General features: G+C 31.6%; 2 protein-coding genes and 1 pseudogene across 5 annotated transcripts; 2 read left to right on the top strand and 1 right to left on the bottom strand.

Annotated features, from left to right (window-relative positions):
- The first annotated feature begins 859 nt into the window (after positions 1-859).
- LOC114170154 (AP-5 complex subunit beta-like protein) lies at positions 860-6,111 on the top strand. 3 transcript variants are annotated; one of them, XR_003601047.2, is made up of 4 exons: positions 860-2,360; positions 2,533-2,972; positions 3,129-4,666; positions 5,883-6,111. XR_003601047.2 is itself a non-coding variant. In XM_028055638.2 (3 exons), the coding sequence occupies exons 1-3, from the start codon at positions 945-947 to the stop codon at positions 4,597-4,599; spliced, it is 3,327 nt and encodes a 1,108-aa protein (XP_027911439.1). In that variant the 5' UTR covers positions 860-944; the 3' UTR covers positions 4,600-4,866. The 3 variants fall into 3 exon arrangements, 1 of the variants encoding a protein (XP_027911439.1); XR_003601048.2 differs by lacking the exon at positions 5,883-6,111 and adding an exon at positions 5,199-5,652; XM_028055638.2 differs by lacking the exon at positions 5,883-6,111 and having other exon boundaries at positions 3,129-4,866.
- On the top strand, positions 5,923-7,444 carry LOC114170239 (U11/U12 small nuclear ribonucleoprotein 25 kDa protein-like; annotated as a pseudogene). Its single transcript, XR_014985230.1, has 4 exons — positions 5,923-6,111; positions 6,196-6,300; positions 6,532-6,631; positions 7,055-7,444. The product of XR_014985230.1 is annotated as a U11/U12 small nuclear ribonucleoprotein 25 kDa protein-like (transcript).
- Positions 7,445-11,135: 3,691 nt separating this feature from the next.
- LOC114173003 (zinc finger protein ZAT9-like) lies at positions 11,136-12,245 on the bottom strand. The gene has a single exon (XM_028057186.2). The coding sequence runs from the start codon at positions 12,141-12,143 to the stop codon at positions 11,295-11,297; it is 849 nt and encodes a 282-aa protein (XP_027912987.1). The 5' UTR covers positions 12,144-12,245; the 3' UTR covers positions 11,136-11,294.
- Positions 12,246-17,706: the final 5,461 nt, after the last annotated feature.

Below are 17,706 nucleotides of genomic sequence, written 5' to 3'. Positions count from 1 at the left end.
CTAAAAGCTAGAATATCAAAATGGTTCTTATAAAAGTGCAACAGTTCTTTTAAGAGACAACCTTATTATGGAAGGTTGAGGCGAAGAGTAAAAACTAATAGTGTTTAGATGATGAATTATAAAGAATAATTCATTCTTATAAATGAGTTATTTGAATAACAAACTTAAAAATATTTTGAAAATTAAAAAAAATATAAGAAAAATTGATTACTTAAAATTAGATGATTTTAAAAATTTACTTGAAAAAAAATGAATATATTACTTTTTCTTTGTATTTTCTTTTTCCAACTTGACATTAGTTGGAACATTTAAATTGTCATTTTTTTTTCTATAGAAAATTCTCTATTTAGTTAAAGTTGGGGTGTCATTGACTTTGTGCGGTTATTATCAACATAAATTTCTTTTGAAATATATTTTATAGATATCTTTTTTTCTCTGGTATAGGTTAATGTTATTTTTTAGTAATGGTGAACATCAATCTATTTTTGTATTATTATTAAACAATTTTTCTATTAACGTTAATTGAAATTATTTTTAATTGATGTTAGTCAAAATATATTGACGAAGAATAAGTTAAAGTTAATTTTTATCAATAACAAAAAATCAATTTTTTTCTCATTTTTTTACTTATAATTAAATTATTTTTCTTTTAATTATTTTTATTTGATGTTATTAAAAATGTATCAATTAAAAATAAGTTATTTTTAATGTTAATCAAAATTCCTTTTTTTCTCACTCAAATTGACAAGTATTATCTGACAATAATCTCTACATCGGTTTGTATCCGAAAAAATTAATTTATCTATACACAACGATTAAAATTTAATAAATTTAAATTGCATTATTTCACAAAACATTTAATTCAGATTTCAAGGGACAATAGCTTCGAGAAGGTTTGGCTCTGACGTTGAGGTTAGGAATAAGCAGCTAGGCTCGTGAACGACATGGCGGAGAAAGCGGCGGCGCCACCACCACCGTCGAAGCCTCTGACATCTCAGGAGTGGGAAACCCTAATCGAGGACTTCCAGAATGGCGTCCACCACAAATGGAACTCTCTGGATCCTCTCTTCGATCTTCTCCTCTCCTCTCTTCTCCGCAAGGACTTCCCTCTCTTTCTCAAGCTCCAACTCCTTGTCTTCCTCGACGAATTCTCCCTCTCCTTCCTCACCTCTCACCACCATCTCCATCGCCTCGTCGAAGCGCTCAAAGCTGTTGTCCATGCGCCGCTCGACGTTGCCGCTTCCACCTTCAAAGACCAGTTCATGGTCTCTGCCACCTCGATTCTCATCTGCACATCAGAAAACGTTGCCGTCGAGGCCCAAACGGAGACTAACCTGGTTGAGCTGCTGCTGACAGTTGTAAACCGGCCTAATTTCGGTTCGGACCGGCAAACGCGCGGCGTGGCGTGCGAATGCCTGAGGGAATTGGAGCGATGGAAACCGGGATTGCTCTCCGATGTGGTTGGACACTTGTGGAGTTTGTGCCAGAGCGAACGTACTCACGCTTCGCAGTGTTACCTCTTGCTCTTCGCATCTGTGATTCACAGCATCGTCGCTCGGAAACTCAGCGTTTCGATTCTCAACACATCGGTTCCGATGATCCCTTTCTACGCGCCTAACTGTGTGACGGATTCGGGCTCGGGTTCAGGCTCGGAGTCAAGTTCGGGATTGAATGTGAAGGAGTTGAGGAGGGCGTTGTCATTTTTGCTGGAGTGGACGCTAGTGATGACTCCTTTCGGGATGATGGAGTTTTTGTCTATGATAATTCCCGTGGCTGTGGCATTGGAATTGCAACCTTCCATGCTGAAGGTGCAGGTGTTCGGGATGATTCATTCCTTTGACCCTGTTCTGTGCCATGTTGTTTTGAGCATGTATTTGCGTTTCTTGGAGGCATTTGAAGGTCAAGAGGGAGAGGTTTCTCGCAGGCTCTTGTTGATTTCGAGAGAATCTCAACATTTTTTGGTGTTTCGCTTGTTGGCTATCCACTGGTTGTTGGGTTTCAATCAGTTGATTTTCGAGAAGACGAAGCCCACCATCGAATTGTGCTCCACTTTTTATCCCGCTTTGTTTGATCCTCTGGCTTTGAAAGCCTTGAAGCTTGACCTTCTTGCGTTTTCATCTGTTTGTGCTCATGTATTGAGGCTGAAAAGTGGTTCTGATGAGTTGATTGATCCAGTGAAGCTGTTTGAAAATGGTCTTGTTTGTGTATCTTCTTTCAAATGGCTGCCTCCCACGAGCACCGAGACTGCTGTTGCATTTCGCACCTTCCACAAGTTTCTGATTGCTTCTTCTTCTCATTCTGACAATGATCCTTCCACCGCAAGAAATCTGTTGGACTCTGCCATTTTTCGCACTTTGCAGGTGCTAAGAATGTTTCTATTTTAGAAGTTGCATTCTAGTTATAGGACCCCCCCTGTATGTTAGTAACTGAAAAGTTCAGATTCCATGGTTAATTGCTGATGCGGGCTCATTTCTTTTATCGATGCTGTGGTTTAGGCATGATGTATTCAAGTTTCTTTGTTTTGTTTTCCAGGGATTGCTTGTGAACATGATGTTGGAAAGTAGAAGGCTGGTTCCTGTTGTCGTAGCCTTTGTTGATCGGTTACTCTCCTGTCAAAAGCATTCTTGGTTGGGTGAGTGCTTACTTCAGAAATTTGATGAGCACTTGCTTCCCAAAGTGAGAATGGATTATAAGTTGGTTTATTGCTTCCCAATATTTGATAGAATTGCTGAAAATCAGACTATACCTCCTCGTGGATTGTTAGAGCTGCTCACGAACTTCATGATTTTCCTTGTGGAGAAACATGGCCCAGATACGGGGATGAAATCGTGGTCCCAGGGAAGCAGAGCTCTTGGAATTTGCCGAACTATGCTTATGCGCCACCATAGCTCTAGATTGTTCCTTAGATTGTCTCGGCTGCTTGCATTTACATGTCTATATTTCCCTGATCTGGAGGTCCGTGATAATTCAAGGTATTGCATAGTGCTGCCTTTGACATAACATATTTTCTAGTTTTCTCCTTCACCCCCTGGCTTATGAATTGTTTCTTGAAATTGAAGATAACTGAAAGGTTTAGAGGGCATGTAAAAATTGTTACCTACCTGTGCTGATATACGGTATTTTTTCAGGATTTACTTGCGTATGCTGGTCTGCATTCCAGGGAAGAAGCTTAGAGACATCCTGAACTTCGGGGACATGATCGTTGGAATTTCGCCATCATCACATCCAACCTCATTTTTTAACGTTCAGTCTCCTCGACCTTCTCAGAAATTCAAGTCATTTAAAAACTTATCATCCTGCATTCACCTTGAGCGTTTGCGCCCATTGCTAGTCAAACAATTTTGGTCTCTGTCGTTGTCAAATTTAGTTGTTAGTAACGCCAATCCTACTTATCTGGAGAGCATCAGAGATTTCAAAGCTCCTGTTGAGGAAAAGGAATTTTCTGACAGTTCCAATACACAGATCATTCCTGAAACGTTAAGGATAAATCAGCCACAAGAACCACTCCGTGTTATGGATTCTAAAGTTGCAGAAATTTTAAATACATTAAGGAAGTACTTTTCCTGCATTCCCGACTTCAGATATATGCCAGGTCTCAAAGTCAGAATATCATGCAGTTTAAGATTTGAATCTGATACTTTTAATCGCATGTTGGGAATAGATAAAACTGTCCCATCCTTGGAAGAGATAGACACACTTCCAGCTATATATGCTACTGTGTTAAATTTCTCGTCATCTGCACCATATGGGTCAATTCCATCCTGTCGTATACCTTTTCTTCTTGGTGAACCTTACAATAAAGATCCTGCGTCTCAAAATGTCTCCCTAAGTATTGTTCCTGTTGGTGTCAATGATTCCAGAGAAGAGGAAAAATTAAAAGCTACTGTTGTAGTTGATTTGGAACCCAGGGAACCCACACCAGGTATAGTTGATGTTCACATTGAAACAAATGCAGAAAATGGTCAAATCATCCACGGTCAACTTCAAGGAATCACAGTAGGTATAGAAGACATGTTTCTCAAGGCTATTGTCCCATCAGACATTCCAGAAGATGAAACACCTCGATACAACTTTAACCTGTTCAATACTTTGTGGGAGGCATGTGGCTCATCCTCCAGCACTGGCCGGGAGACCTTTCAGTTGAAAGGGGGTAAAGGGATTGCTGCCATCGGTGGAACTCAATCTGTCAAGCTTCTTGATGTCCCTGCAGCCTCTTTGATCCAGGCAACTGAGCGCCATTTGGCATGCTTTGTTGTAGGTGTGAGTGGGGAGCCACTTATTGATGCTGTATGGGAAGGGGGAATCATTCAAAATGTCATTTGGGAAGATGCTTCTCCTGATGCCACTTCTGTTTCTCATCACGATACAGGTCCACTCCGTCTTACTTACAATGATGAAGAGTATGAGAAAGGGGCTATTAGCAATACCAGGAAAAGAAACCTAGGTTGTTTTCATGTTCTAATATTCCTTCCACCGCGGTTCCATCTCCTTTTCCAAATGGAAGTTGGAGATGTTTCAACTTTAGTTCGTATCCGTACAGATCATTGGCCGAGCTTAGCGTACATTGATGATTATTTAGAAGCTTTGTATCTATCATAAGAGCTCATGTTTCACCCGCATGGACTAATGCAGAAAGATGAGTAGTCCTGAATCAGCTTGTGATAATGTATGTTCTTTTATTTTTTGCTTTGCAAAACACAGTTTGTTTATCCGTGGACTGTAACTGTGCTGTACAATAAGAAATCATTTTTTCTTCTATTCATTTTAAGAGTCCATATTGGATGACATTTGTTCTCATGAGACAAATACATAATTGTATCATCAAGATTTGTTTTTCCCATGATGATAATTGAGAACAATTTTGCACTTGATATGGAATTACTATTACACTCCAACTTGGTTTTCTATGTGTAATATGCTAGCAAACCTGACCTTTGGAGGTATAGCATATATTCCTTGTAAAAAATATGTGGGTTTGCAGTTCTATAAACATAAGTTTTTTAATTCATGAAGCCAAACCCACCTAGTAGAAAAAGGTATTTGTTGTGCTTAAACTCTATTGTAGCTTCATATCTTGCAGTTCAAAAAATTCAGTCACTTCAGTATTATTATATTGGAAAGCTTTAAATCAGCAACGACGGAACTAGAATTTCTAAGATTGCTTGAAATACAATGACGACATACAATCTCTCTTGCAGGTTTTGTGAAGATTTTGTCCAGCCTTTGCAAGGGTGTTTTGATTGCTTGTAGTCATAAGGGTTGGGTAGGTAAAGCAAGATGGTATTTTGATCACATGGTGAAGAAGTATAAAATTATGCCCGAAATCAAGCATTATGGTTGCATGGTTGATCTATGTAGTAGATTTGGTTGTAAAAGTGTATTTCTCTTTACAAAGAGGAAGGAATGAGAAAGATCAATATTTATCTTTTAACTTCTTCATAGCTTTAATAGAAGTTTGAGATATTTTAGAGCAGTGTAGCTTTTAGCTTCCTAACAAAGCCCATTTGGATTTTGGCGTTCAGTTATATCATGTTATCCTTCATTGTTCTGGGTAAATAAGAAAGGATATCATGAACACCATTTGAAGTTGTGAACTACTTTACAATAATTGGTACTCTTCAAATAAACTGTGTTTGTAGTAATTATTTTTCATGATATATTTCAAGAAATGGTGGGACTGGGAAACTATTCTTTCAATTCAATTTGGAGGAGAGGTTGATGTGCTGTTGCATTGTGCTGGTGTTTTTTTTTTTTCAATCCGTAGCCAGTATTATTTGGTAATAAAGCATATTCATTTTACTATGTCTAGGTCAAACAAAATATGTATTGTTGGATTTGAATACATGTATTTAAGGGAGTAGTGTTCCATCAATTATATGCAGGCTGAAAGATAGTTCCTTAGGGAAGATTGAGAGAACATAAATGGTAGAATATAACAAGAGCAGCATGAAGAAGGCAAGGCTGAACTCGTTGCTGACAAACTTGCTAGATGACCCTATACTTTCTGATGTTCCCAAGAACCCAACTTTGGCAGATGTTGACACTCTCATCAGCCTGAATTGGGTAGTGCCATGCGCATTTCTGTCTTGAAATTGGATGGGTCTACACTTGGTAATATTTGCATTACTAATAAGTTTGAAAATTTTAAATTGCGTGTTTAAAGTTCTGATTCACTAGTTGTTTTGGTGGTATAAGACGTCATCGTGATGATTCAGCAACAGTCAAGGATTTGAAACTTCCCATCAAGAGGAAGGGAAATGACATGGAACAATCTGGCATGGGTCACCGCCACATTTCTTGGTGAGTTACAGTCTTCTTTTTCTCTCTAGTCCATAATCATTTATCCTTTCTCAAAATGAGAAAAATAGTTAGTGAACTTGTTTACTGTATTCCAGAAGTTTACTGTATCGCTTTAGTCATTGCGAGTAATTTGGTTAACAATGGTGTAATATTTGACTAGATTGCAAAAGTCCATCTCAGGAAATCCTGATTCTGTGTGACTCTACATTTCAAAAACTTATGCATTTGCAGGAAACATGTATGGGCAAATTATTGTCTGTCATACCATAACAAAAAGCTCCTAGATGATAATGATGCACTCCAAAATTTTGGTGCACGAAATAATTCTCAGGTATTGGAATTTTAAGTATTACATATCCTTAAAAGAATCGTTCTTCCTGTGGCATCGATTTATTATGCGGATTCTCTTTATGTTTATGGTCAAACCAGTCTGAAAAAAAGCTTTGATAACCTTTTTTTTTGTGTGAAAAATGATATGGTTTCTTTACATCTTACTTTTTTACATTATGTCAGTTTATGGCGCATGCCATTTCATATAGAATTATTTTGGTTAGTTTGTCCTACCCATTCTTTTAATGAAATGTAGAATTTGACTACAAGAAGTTTCTGTTTATGCAGCTGTTTTTGTTCTTTTGTATTCTTATTTCTTTGTTGAACGTTATTTACAAAAATTCCTTTGTTTTTCATCCCTTCTCCACTAATTCAATGATATCTTTAACACAGTGTAATTTATTGGTAATTTATTCCTGCATAGGTTCAATTTGTACCCTTTGTCATGACAAAACAATCACTGAGGCATTCGAAGGGGAGAAAACTCCGTTTTTTTCATGGCCTTAATAAGCGTTCCTGATCAAACAAGCCCATGATCTAACAGACTGAAATATTTGTTGGTACATGTTGGACTAACAGAACTTCAACATTTAATGTTGTTTCAACTTGCAATCTCAGCCATTAGCTTTTTCTTGCAGACAAGCCAATATCACACAAATTTCTGTTTGAATCTTTATTACATGGAAAATGTTGTCTAAAACCTGCATATAGTTGTACCTAACATCCATCCAAAATTATTTTTCAATTTTTTGCAAACAATTCGAAAATATGTAAATAAATTTACCCCCAAAAAAATATCATTGGCTTATCTGTTGATGTTGGTAAGTATCATATCATATCCTCAAATCTTCAGCAACTTTGACAACAAGAAATTCTCTTGCTAGTTTATAGTATTTTGTTTGTCGTAAGTTTGTTGAGGGAATTAAAAAAAAAATCTCATTTCATGGCTGTCATTTGAGCCTACGACATTCGTATTGGATTGGGCCTGAAGAATGACAAATGGAAACGGAATAGCCCATGTTTGTATATACTGATAATTGAGATTTATTTACTTTGTATATACTTAATTTACAGTCCTATTAACAACCACCTTAGTTTGTAATTATTCTTTTTTCCTTACTAATATCAGTATTTACAATAGTGAAGAATCTCCCTATAAGGTAAGGAGACAAGTAATGTATGCATGTGAGAGCTACAAAGCCTATTTAAGTAAACAATCTACCACAGAATTAAGAAGAACCCTAAAACACAATATGCTTTGTTCAAAGAAAAATCTTATCATCACAGATCTTGATGTGTTGCAATAATGGTCAGACAACAACTGAGGAACCTCCTACACGTGCTAACTGAAATTGTCACAACACTCTTTTAGAAAGATAAGGACATCACTGTGAGTTAGACCTGAAAAAAAAAAAAACCAACCTCGTATCTGACATAAATTCGAAGAAAAATTGAGTACACCGTAATATTTATAAATTCCTACCGTAATATTTATAAATTCCTAAGCATATTTTAAATTTCAAATATTAGTTTTAGTAAGGTAATTATTAAAAAAAAACATTTTATAAACTCAATAAAACCATAGTTCATTATAAAGTTATTTTTAAAATGATGGCTTTTTTTATATTAAAGTGCAGTGTATTTATTTTATTTATTTAAAACTAAAATAAATATTATAGAAAGAAAAGTTTAACCTAATATAAATAAAATTCAAATTAATTATATGCATTATTATATATATAAATGTTCTGTAAGCACTTAGGTTCAAGTTAACAACATAATCTATATTTATGAATGTTCTACTTAAAATGTAACATTCATATTATATAGTTGTAAATGAAATCGTGAAGTTATAGACATTTTGTCCTTGATATTGTGAAAAGGTAAAGTGATAGTTATCCAAAACATTAACATAAATTAGGTGCTGTAAAGAAAAAACTAAATAATTAAATTATCCTAAACAAAAGTATGAACTAGTGCAAATGAATTGCCACATTACGACAGACGTACTCACAAAAGTGATGATATTGCAACAGCGGATACAAACAGATAGAAACATAAAAAGTATGACACAAAAGACATTCAAAATAAAATTTATATATATATATATATATATATATATATATATATATATATATATATATATATATATATATATATATATATTAAAAAATTTATATATTTATCAAAATTAAATAATTTAATTTCAACAATAAATAATTCAATCTCTTAATTATGACATTAAATCAATATTAATATAATACAAGACAAGATGTAAATTAAATGTTTGAAACTCAATTTTGGATTTAACGCCCACATAATAGCTGGTGAGAATTAACAATAATAATAATAATTAAATTCTGTAATTGTAATTAAATGTAATCTTTATTAACAATATATTTTATTCTATCCTAGTTTATGCCCGTACTTTTATTCAATTAACACTACCAATATATTTTATCCTCTAAAAGTATTATTTAACTGTAGAAAGTCAAATTCGGTCTTGAATGTACAATTCTATTCTTTATAAATTGCAATTGCACCTTTCATCTCTAAATTTTTAAAATAAATCTGATTTTTTTAAAGTAATAACTTATTTAAAAAAAGAGAATTATAATATATTAAAATAAAAAATTATTATTATTTTAAAAAGAAACATATAAGATAAATACATAAAAAAAAACTTAAACTTTAAAAAAAAAAAAAACTTAAAATAGTACAAACTCGGTCAATATGATATCAGATTGTTAATAGGATTTTCTTTTTTTCAGAAATAGTATTATTAATTACTTATTCATGTAAGATTTAATAATAAAATTCAAAATTACATTTAAATACATATTATAACTTTGTGAACAAATTTTCTTTTACTGTATACTGCATGGAAGTACTAGCACAGCATAGGATTATGGGTTAAATTGGTCAAACTTTAATTAATTATTTCTTAAATAAATATTTTTTAAATAACAAATTATTTTAAAAAATAGATAGAATTTTATTCATTAAAAAGGTAAAAAATACTTATTTTTAAGATGTGTAGATTGGACAAACATATAAAGAATAAAATTTGTTTATTTTATTAAAAAAAATTAAAAATAACACAAACAAATCATCCTGTTTTAACTTAATCGATTGTTGTAGTTTGACTAGTGAGGTTGTAAAAAAAGTTTATTTTATAAAAGAAATATTTTACACTTAATCTTACTAGCTTTTCAATGACTCATATTAGTATAAGTTAAAAACTGTGTGGTTTATCTTGATATATAAACTGGGAACAATAAAAATAAAATACTTTTTATCTTAAATACAATTTTAAATATTAAAAGTCATCCTGAAAAAGCATCTTTCTTAACATGGAATGATTTGGCCATAAGCATTTTGTAAGAGATATAATGGGAATATAGGACAATTTTGTAACGGAAAATTTGTCGATTTCCTTTTGATGTTTTATAATGGCAAATTACACACTCTTTCAATCTGTCACTAATTCAACTTCAAAGCTCATTCAAAAATGACAACACTTTCCATCTGTAACAAACCATTGCCACTTCTCACTCAAAATAACAAATAACACTGTCACTATTCTGGTTAAGTTTTTATGAAGCAAGATCACATGATCAACAAAAGCCACCGCTTCTTTTTTATTTGTTTTTATTCCATTTCAACTGTCATTACTGTCATAAAGTAAAAATATACACCAACACGTTCTTCATCTAACACAAACTGAATTCAATCTTTTGAATACCATTTTTTAAAATCTAAATATATAGATAAAAAATAACCCAGAAAGAAAGTTTTCTAACTTGTGAAATTTTGTTAACAGTTACTGTAAATACATGATTCTCTTTTGTTTTGTTAATCTGACTATTTCTTTGATAAGAACAGTACACTGCGGGGCACCCCTCTGTACTCCGGATTCTTCGTTTTGTTAACAACAAAGATAAGTCTTCCATAATAAAACAAAAATATACATATTATCTCCAACAAAGAAAAAAAAAAAACAAAATAGAAGCAAGTGTTTTCCCCCAATATATCCTCCCGGTCATCACGGAACTAACTCCAGATTCGCGTAAAGGAAAGAAATTGCAGCGTTTACATTGCCGTCATTTAACTCCTCTTCACCCTTCACACGATTTAAACAAAATACAATGACGATGAAAACCAAATGATTTATATTATTTTTATCGAAAGTGGAAGGACAGGTGAGAGACCTGGTGAAACAGAACCAGAGCACAAAAATGGAATTGGCCACTTTAGTACTTTCAAACCCCAAAGTTGTTGGTCCACAACCAATGAACCAAATCCCCAAAAACACTCACAACTGGGTTTCTTTAGCAACTTGCAACTAACTACATATGCTTAGCATTAGCAACTCATCATCATCATCTTGAGCAATGCTAAGACTATGTTAGTTGATGATGATGATGATGATGAAATTTTGAATGGTTAGTAAGCAAAATTCAGTAGCATGTATAACTCCAGAGTTAGGCACAACAGACAGTTGGTGAAAACATAAATTATAAGCTATCATTGTACCATCAAAAGCATTTGATCCAACAATGAACCCAATGGAATATTAATTCTTACCTACTATAAAAAAATGAAAACAATATCAGAAAAGAGAAGACTTTACTTTACTTTACTTTACCCATGTAATGAATGAATTAGTCATCGAATTGGGCATCAGAAACAACGCTGAGTTCGTCTTCTTCGGGTGGAGCGGGGAAGTTGAGATCTATGAAGCTGTCTTTGAAGCGGGTGGTGGAATCGTTGGCGGTGGAGGAGGAAGAAGGTACCATGTGAGATCTCTTGTGGCCACCCAGTGCTTGACCAGACCCAAAAACCTTAGAACAAAAGGGGCATTCGAAGATTTTACTATCGTTACCCGACCCTTCGCAAATGCTTCGGTGACTGCCCAATGCGCGTGAAGATCGAAACGTCTTCTCGCAACTCTGGCACTGGTGCTTCTGGCGGACTCTTCTGAACTTGATCTCTTCCACTGATCTCTCTTCTTCGACAGCGCCGTTGGTGTTCTTGCTCCAACGGTCTCTGGACAGCATCATGAGGCACATGGCGACGTCCTCCTCGGGGGAAGTGTCGGAGACGGAGCTGACGGGCTCAGGTGACTCCATGAAACTGAGTTTGGGCCGGGCCTTGGGCTGGGAATTGGCGGGCCTGCGTGGGCGCTTGGATCGTCGGCGGGTTGGGTTCTTTGACTCGGTCTCGCTCTCCCTGTCTTGCACGACGGCGCCGGAGTCGAACTCGGGATCTGCGAGCCTGAAACATTTCTTGGGATTCTCTCGCAAGGCGTAGTTGACGAGAGCCTTGTCTTGTTCTTGTTCTTCATTATCATGTTGTGAAGATGAATTGGAAGATAAAGTGTTGAGAGAGTGAGGAAGAGGTTCTGGTTTGGGGGGAAGAGGTAGGGTGGCTAAGTGAGCCTTCATGTGGCCACCGAGGGCTCTGCCATTGGCGAATGTTCTGGAACAGAGCTTGCATTTGTGGCGCTCCATTGCAACACCTTATTCTGATACCTTTGCTTTGGTTTGGTTTGGTTTTGGGTTATTTGGGAACTTAAAAAGGAGTAGGTAACAAGCATTCTTCCACCAATACGACACACACGACCCAAAACTTATGGTTGTGCATATGTGTCTATTATTATTATTATTATTATTCAATTAATAATATTTATTTATTTATTTATATACATATGTATGTATTCATATACTGCGTATTTATATGAGCTGTGATTTGTGAAGCGTCAACACAACAAATTCCAACAGTGACATTCATTATTCGGTGGCAAAAACTAACAAAGTGTGATCGTGAACAGTGAAAAGAGCAGCAGCGAACATGCAAACCTTGCCCCTATGGAATAACTTTTTTTTTTTTTCATTTACTGCTTTATGTTTCTCAATCTTTTTTTTAGCTGCTAATTCTGTTGGGATATATTTCATTCATATATGAATTATAATAATCGATAGATTATATATATATATATATATATATATATATATATATAAAAGATATTTGATACTATTTTTTACTTTTAAAATAAGGGTTAAATATGGTTTGGTCCGTTTTTTGTCTTTTAAGTTTCAGTGAATTTTAGAATTAGTTACTCTTTTTCGAAATTTTATATCAATTTAATTCTTCATTTTTATAAATGTGTGAATTTAGTCATTTTTACAAATTTTGTTATGTTTATTTGACATTTTTAATATATTTTATTATAATATTTGAGTTAATATTGAAACGAAAAAAGTGTCAAACGTGTAAACAATTCAAGTATTATCATGAAATGTGCTTGAAACGTCAGATACATTTAACAAAATTTGGTTAAAAAGACTAAATTCACGCAATTGTTAAGATGAATGACTAAATTGGTCAAAAGTTTTGAAAATATACTAATTCCAAATTTCACTGAAACTTAATGGACAAAAAACATATTTAACCCTTAAAACAATTATGTTACCGTTTTTCATTTTCATAGTATATATTTTACTTCAGGTGTATGATGATTCTTTGGTGACCCATTTTTACTATGATTATGCGAGTCACTCTGGATCATCAACTTTGATACCACTGTTAAGGGTTGTATTTATTCTAGATATATATGACATTAATCTTATACAAATAAAATATTTGACACTACTTCTTATTCCAAAATCGTAAAATAGTGTGTTATAGATATTTATTTTTACATAATATTTAATTTTGTCTATTATATTTAATATAAAATTTTAACTCACATTTAAACTATTTTCGACGAATTCTGATTGAGATACTTCATTTTTGTACTTCTCTAACTCTTACTAAACACACACACATACATATATATATATATATATATATATATATATATATATATATATATATATATATATATATATATATTACCATTTTGCTGTGAAATGCAACTCTCTCACAGTAAATGGTTGGCGTTCTGTTCCAAATTATAATAAAGATTGTTGTAATCGGTGTTTGGGACACTGTATCACCATCGTGCTTATGGAGACTTTTTCCTTTTTGTATATTTTACCGATTAGATATAGATTATCAATAATTATCCAAATCACCACACCATACTTTTAAAAATATGTATCAACAAATAATAAATCAAAATTAATTTGCATCTTTGAGGAATTTGATCCAGATTCCTAAATTTCAAGCCATGTACTGCATCCTACAATTTGAAGTTGTAGAGTAGTTCCTTTTGAAAACAAACCGTGTTTTTATTCAGAAAAAAAAAAAAAAAAAAAAAAAAAACAGAGGAAAATACCACTTTTTATATAGACAGGGGAAATTTTAATATATGTGAAGTGGGTTTAGTTTCGATGCACACGTTCGAAACATTTGAAAATAAGATTTTCTTTTTTATCTTTCTATTAATGTTTAAATAAAAGTTTAATTATTCGGATGATACTCACTTTGATATAAGTGTGTCAATTTGGTGGTCACTTTTAAAGAAGTGTCAATTATATTCTAACTTTTGAAAAATTATTTCAATTAAGTCTCTTTCAGACGAACGTGTCGTTAGTCAACGTGTCACGTGTCAGTATGTGAATTCTTCTGAGAAAAAATTCAAAATAAAGGAATGGAATAAATTAAAATAACTAATTTTATAACTATTGTTTATTATTAGTTTTATTTGTTTGTTATTAATATCCTTTTATTTTCATTTAATACTTTTATTATTCACAATAATTATACAATAAAACATAATAGACATTGATCACAGGCCAAACATTCATTAAAGAAGGAAGTTACACGGGATTTGCTTGGTTGTCTTTTAAAATATATTATTGAAAAGGGATTTTATTTTAAAGGTTTATTTATATAGATGATATTTAGTATGTGTTTGCTTACAATAGAAAAAATACGTTTCAATAAAAATGATTTTTTTCTAAATATAATAAAGTGGGTCTAAATTTGGGGCAGATTAATTTTTGTCCACCACAAATTTGAAAAATAACCATACAAGTTTATTGTAGCAAAATAAAATTCAAATCAACTTATAATTCGACTCACTTAGTTAAAATTTGTGGTGAGTTACCGGTGTAGCTAGGGATGGCAACGGGGCGGGGCGGGGACGGGTTTCGCTATTCCATACCCATTCCCACATAAAAAATTCATCTCCATCCCCATACCCAAACCCAACGGGTATCAAACTTTTTTCTCATCCCCATCCCCACCGGGTAACGGGTATAATCTCGTACCCATACTCGTACCCGTGTTCTAACTACTTCAATATTAATTTTTATAAAAGAAAAAAAATTACGGTAAAGAAAACATAATATTATGAAATATTCAATATTAGGAGGATTTTCTTCGATGCCAAATACCTTAAAATAAATTATAATTGTTTACATTTTATATTAGAATACCAAATAAAATTTCATGTGAACCAAAACATTTGTTAAATTTGCAAACTACAACATTGATGAACTTAGTTGATAAAATTAAAAAATATTTCAAAAAAATATAAAAGGAAAACAAATATTTAAATTAAAATATATTTTAAATGTTTGTTTACTTCAATTTTTTAAATTCTAATGAATATCTTTTTTATACACTAATAAAAGTTATAATATATCACTTGATCAAAATGACACAAAGAATAAATAATAAACATAATAATAAAAGGAAAACAAATATTCAAATTAAAATATATTTTAAATGTTTGTTTACTTCAATTTTTTAAATTATAATGAATCTCTTTTTTATACACTAATAAAAGTTATAATACATCACTTGATCAAAATGACACAAAGAACAAATAATAAACATAATAATAAAATTTTGACATAGATTTTGTATCTTTTGAACTTCAATATATGTTGGATAGTGACAAAAAAATATTCATAGCAATTACATTAAATTTTTATATTGTAGTAAATAAAAGTTATTTATACAATTAAAGTGGAAAAAATTACAGTATGATTAATAGTGAGTTATAAAATAACAAATAATTAGATAGAATATATCGAAATATTATTCTACATGATGAAAATAAACAATAAATAAAAATATTAAAAGACTAACAAATGTGTGTTTTAGAAATAATTTGAGAGACTATCGAAAGAAATCGCACAAAGGAAATCAAATGTATAATTAAGGTATGATAAAATGAAAAATACCTTACAGAACTAATTATTAAATTATGTTTGAAGTGGTTAAAATTAAATAGAAATATCATTAGTGACCAAAAAATTTGTCATTAAATTACATATAAATTAGTAATTAAATTGGTCACTAAATCAAGTACAGATTCGATGATTGAATCGGTCACTAATTTAGTCATTGATTCAGACAATAAATCAACTACTACCACCAATGACGAAAAATAGTTACTGATATGGGTTACTGACTAAATCAGTCACCATTTCATGTTTTTCTTGTAGTGAATTATCATATACTATTCCTAAATATCATTATATATATATATATATATATATATATATATATATAAAATTTTAACCACTTCAAACAGAATTTTAAGTGAAAAAATTACATTATGATTAATAATGAGTTATAAAATAAAAAATAATTAGATAGAATATATCGAAATATTATTCTACATGATGAAAATAAAAAAAATAAATAAAAATATTAAAAAACTAACAAATGTGTGTTTTAGAAATAATTTGAGAGACTATCGAAAAAAATCACACAAAGGAAATCAAATGTATAACTAAGGTATGATAAGACGAAAAATATCTTAGAGAATTAAGAAAACTTTTCAAATATTAACATATAATTAATGGTTGAAAAATAACGAAAATTATTTTAATGAAACAAAAAAGTTCTTCAAATTAAACAAAAATTAATAATAATAATAAGTAAAGAATTTTTTTTATATTATCTTAAATTGAGAGTATAAACATTCTCATGTGAAAGAAAAATTTATAATAAATAAAAATATTAAAAAATAATATAAATATTCAAATGTGAGGCATAATTTTTTTTTAATTAACATACATCATTTTAACATAATTACATAAAGGTTATGATAAGATAAAAAATATATTGGAGATGAGAATGAGTTTCATGACAAATGAAATAATTAAAAGAAATAAAAAATAGAAAAAAAAAAAAAATATATATATATATATATATATATATATATATATATATATATAGGGGTTACTTGATTAATTGTGAATATTTTAATAATTTAAACGAGAATGGAGATATGGCGGGGACGGGTATTATGGGGGGTATATGTACATCCCCATACCCATCCCCATACCCAACTGAAAAAGTCGGGGATTCCCCATACCCATACCCATACCCAGTAAATGCGGGGATTCCCCGTCAAAACGGGGACGGATTCGGACAATACCCACGGGGACGGGTTTATTTGCCATCTCTAGGTGTAGCCTATTAAATTCAATAGAAAAATCTAAATTTATGTAAAAATAAATACTAAATGAATGTTCCACTTTAAAAAAAATACCAAATCTTAACTTTTTATTTTCTTTTACTAAGTTTTCATCTTATCTTCTCTCTTCCTTGAAATGGTGTGAGCATCACCCTATAAGTGTTTGGATTCGACATCTCTGAGTCCATGTTAAAAGAGTCAGACCGAGTTAAAGATTTTAATTTATTTTGACCTGATTCGTCTAAGTCAATTTGATAGTCCCAAATATTGGCTAACCTGACTCGAACCATTGATCCGCTTTTTTTAAAAAAAAAATATTAAAAAATTAAAATAAACAATAAAAAAGATTAATTTTTTATATTATATATTTTAAAATGTAAATATATAATTGTATTGTAATATAAATCATTAACACTCTTAAATTAAGTTTCAATTATTAGTTATAATAGCATAATTTAATATTTACATGTACTAATTATTTTAATTTATATAATTACAAACATTAACTAATCAATTAAAAGTTAAAAAAATATTTTATATAATTAAACATGTTGTTAAAATTCATTTATATATATATATATATATATATATATATATATATATAATAAAATTAAAAAAATTTAAAAATATTTAAAGAAATGACAGGTCAATTCGATGTAGCCCATTAGCACAACCTATATATGACAAGTTAT

This window comes from Vigna unguiculata, chromosome 2, assembly GCF_037176805.1.
Source record: "Vigna unguiculata cultivar grain cowpea cultivar isolate G323 ecotype 2 chromosome 2, ASM3717680v1, whole genome shotgun sequence".
NCBI classification, from domain to species: domain Eukaryota; kingdom Viridiplantae; phylum Streptophyta; class Magnoliopsida; order Fabales; family Fabaceae; genus Vigna; species Vigna unguiculata.
The sequence above is the reverse complement of the archived record's forward strand: the minus strand, read 5'-3'. Positions and strand labels throughout refer to the sequence as shown.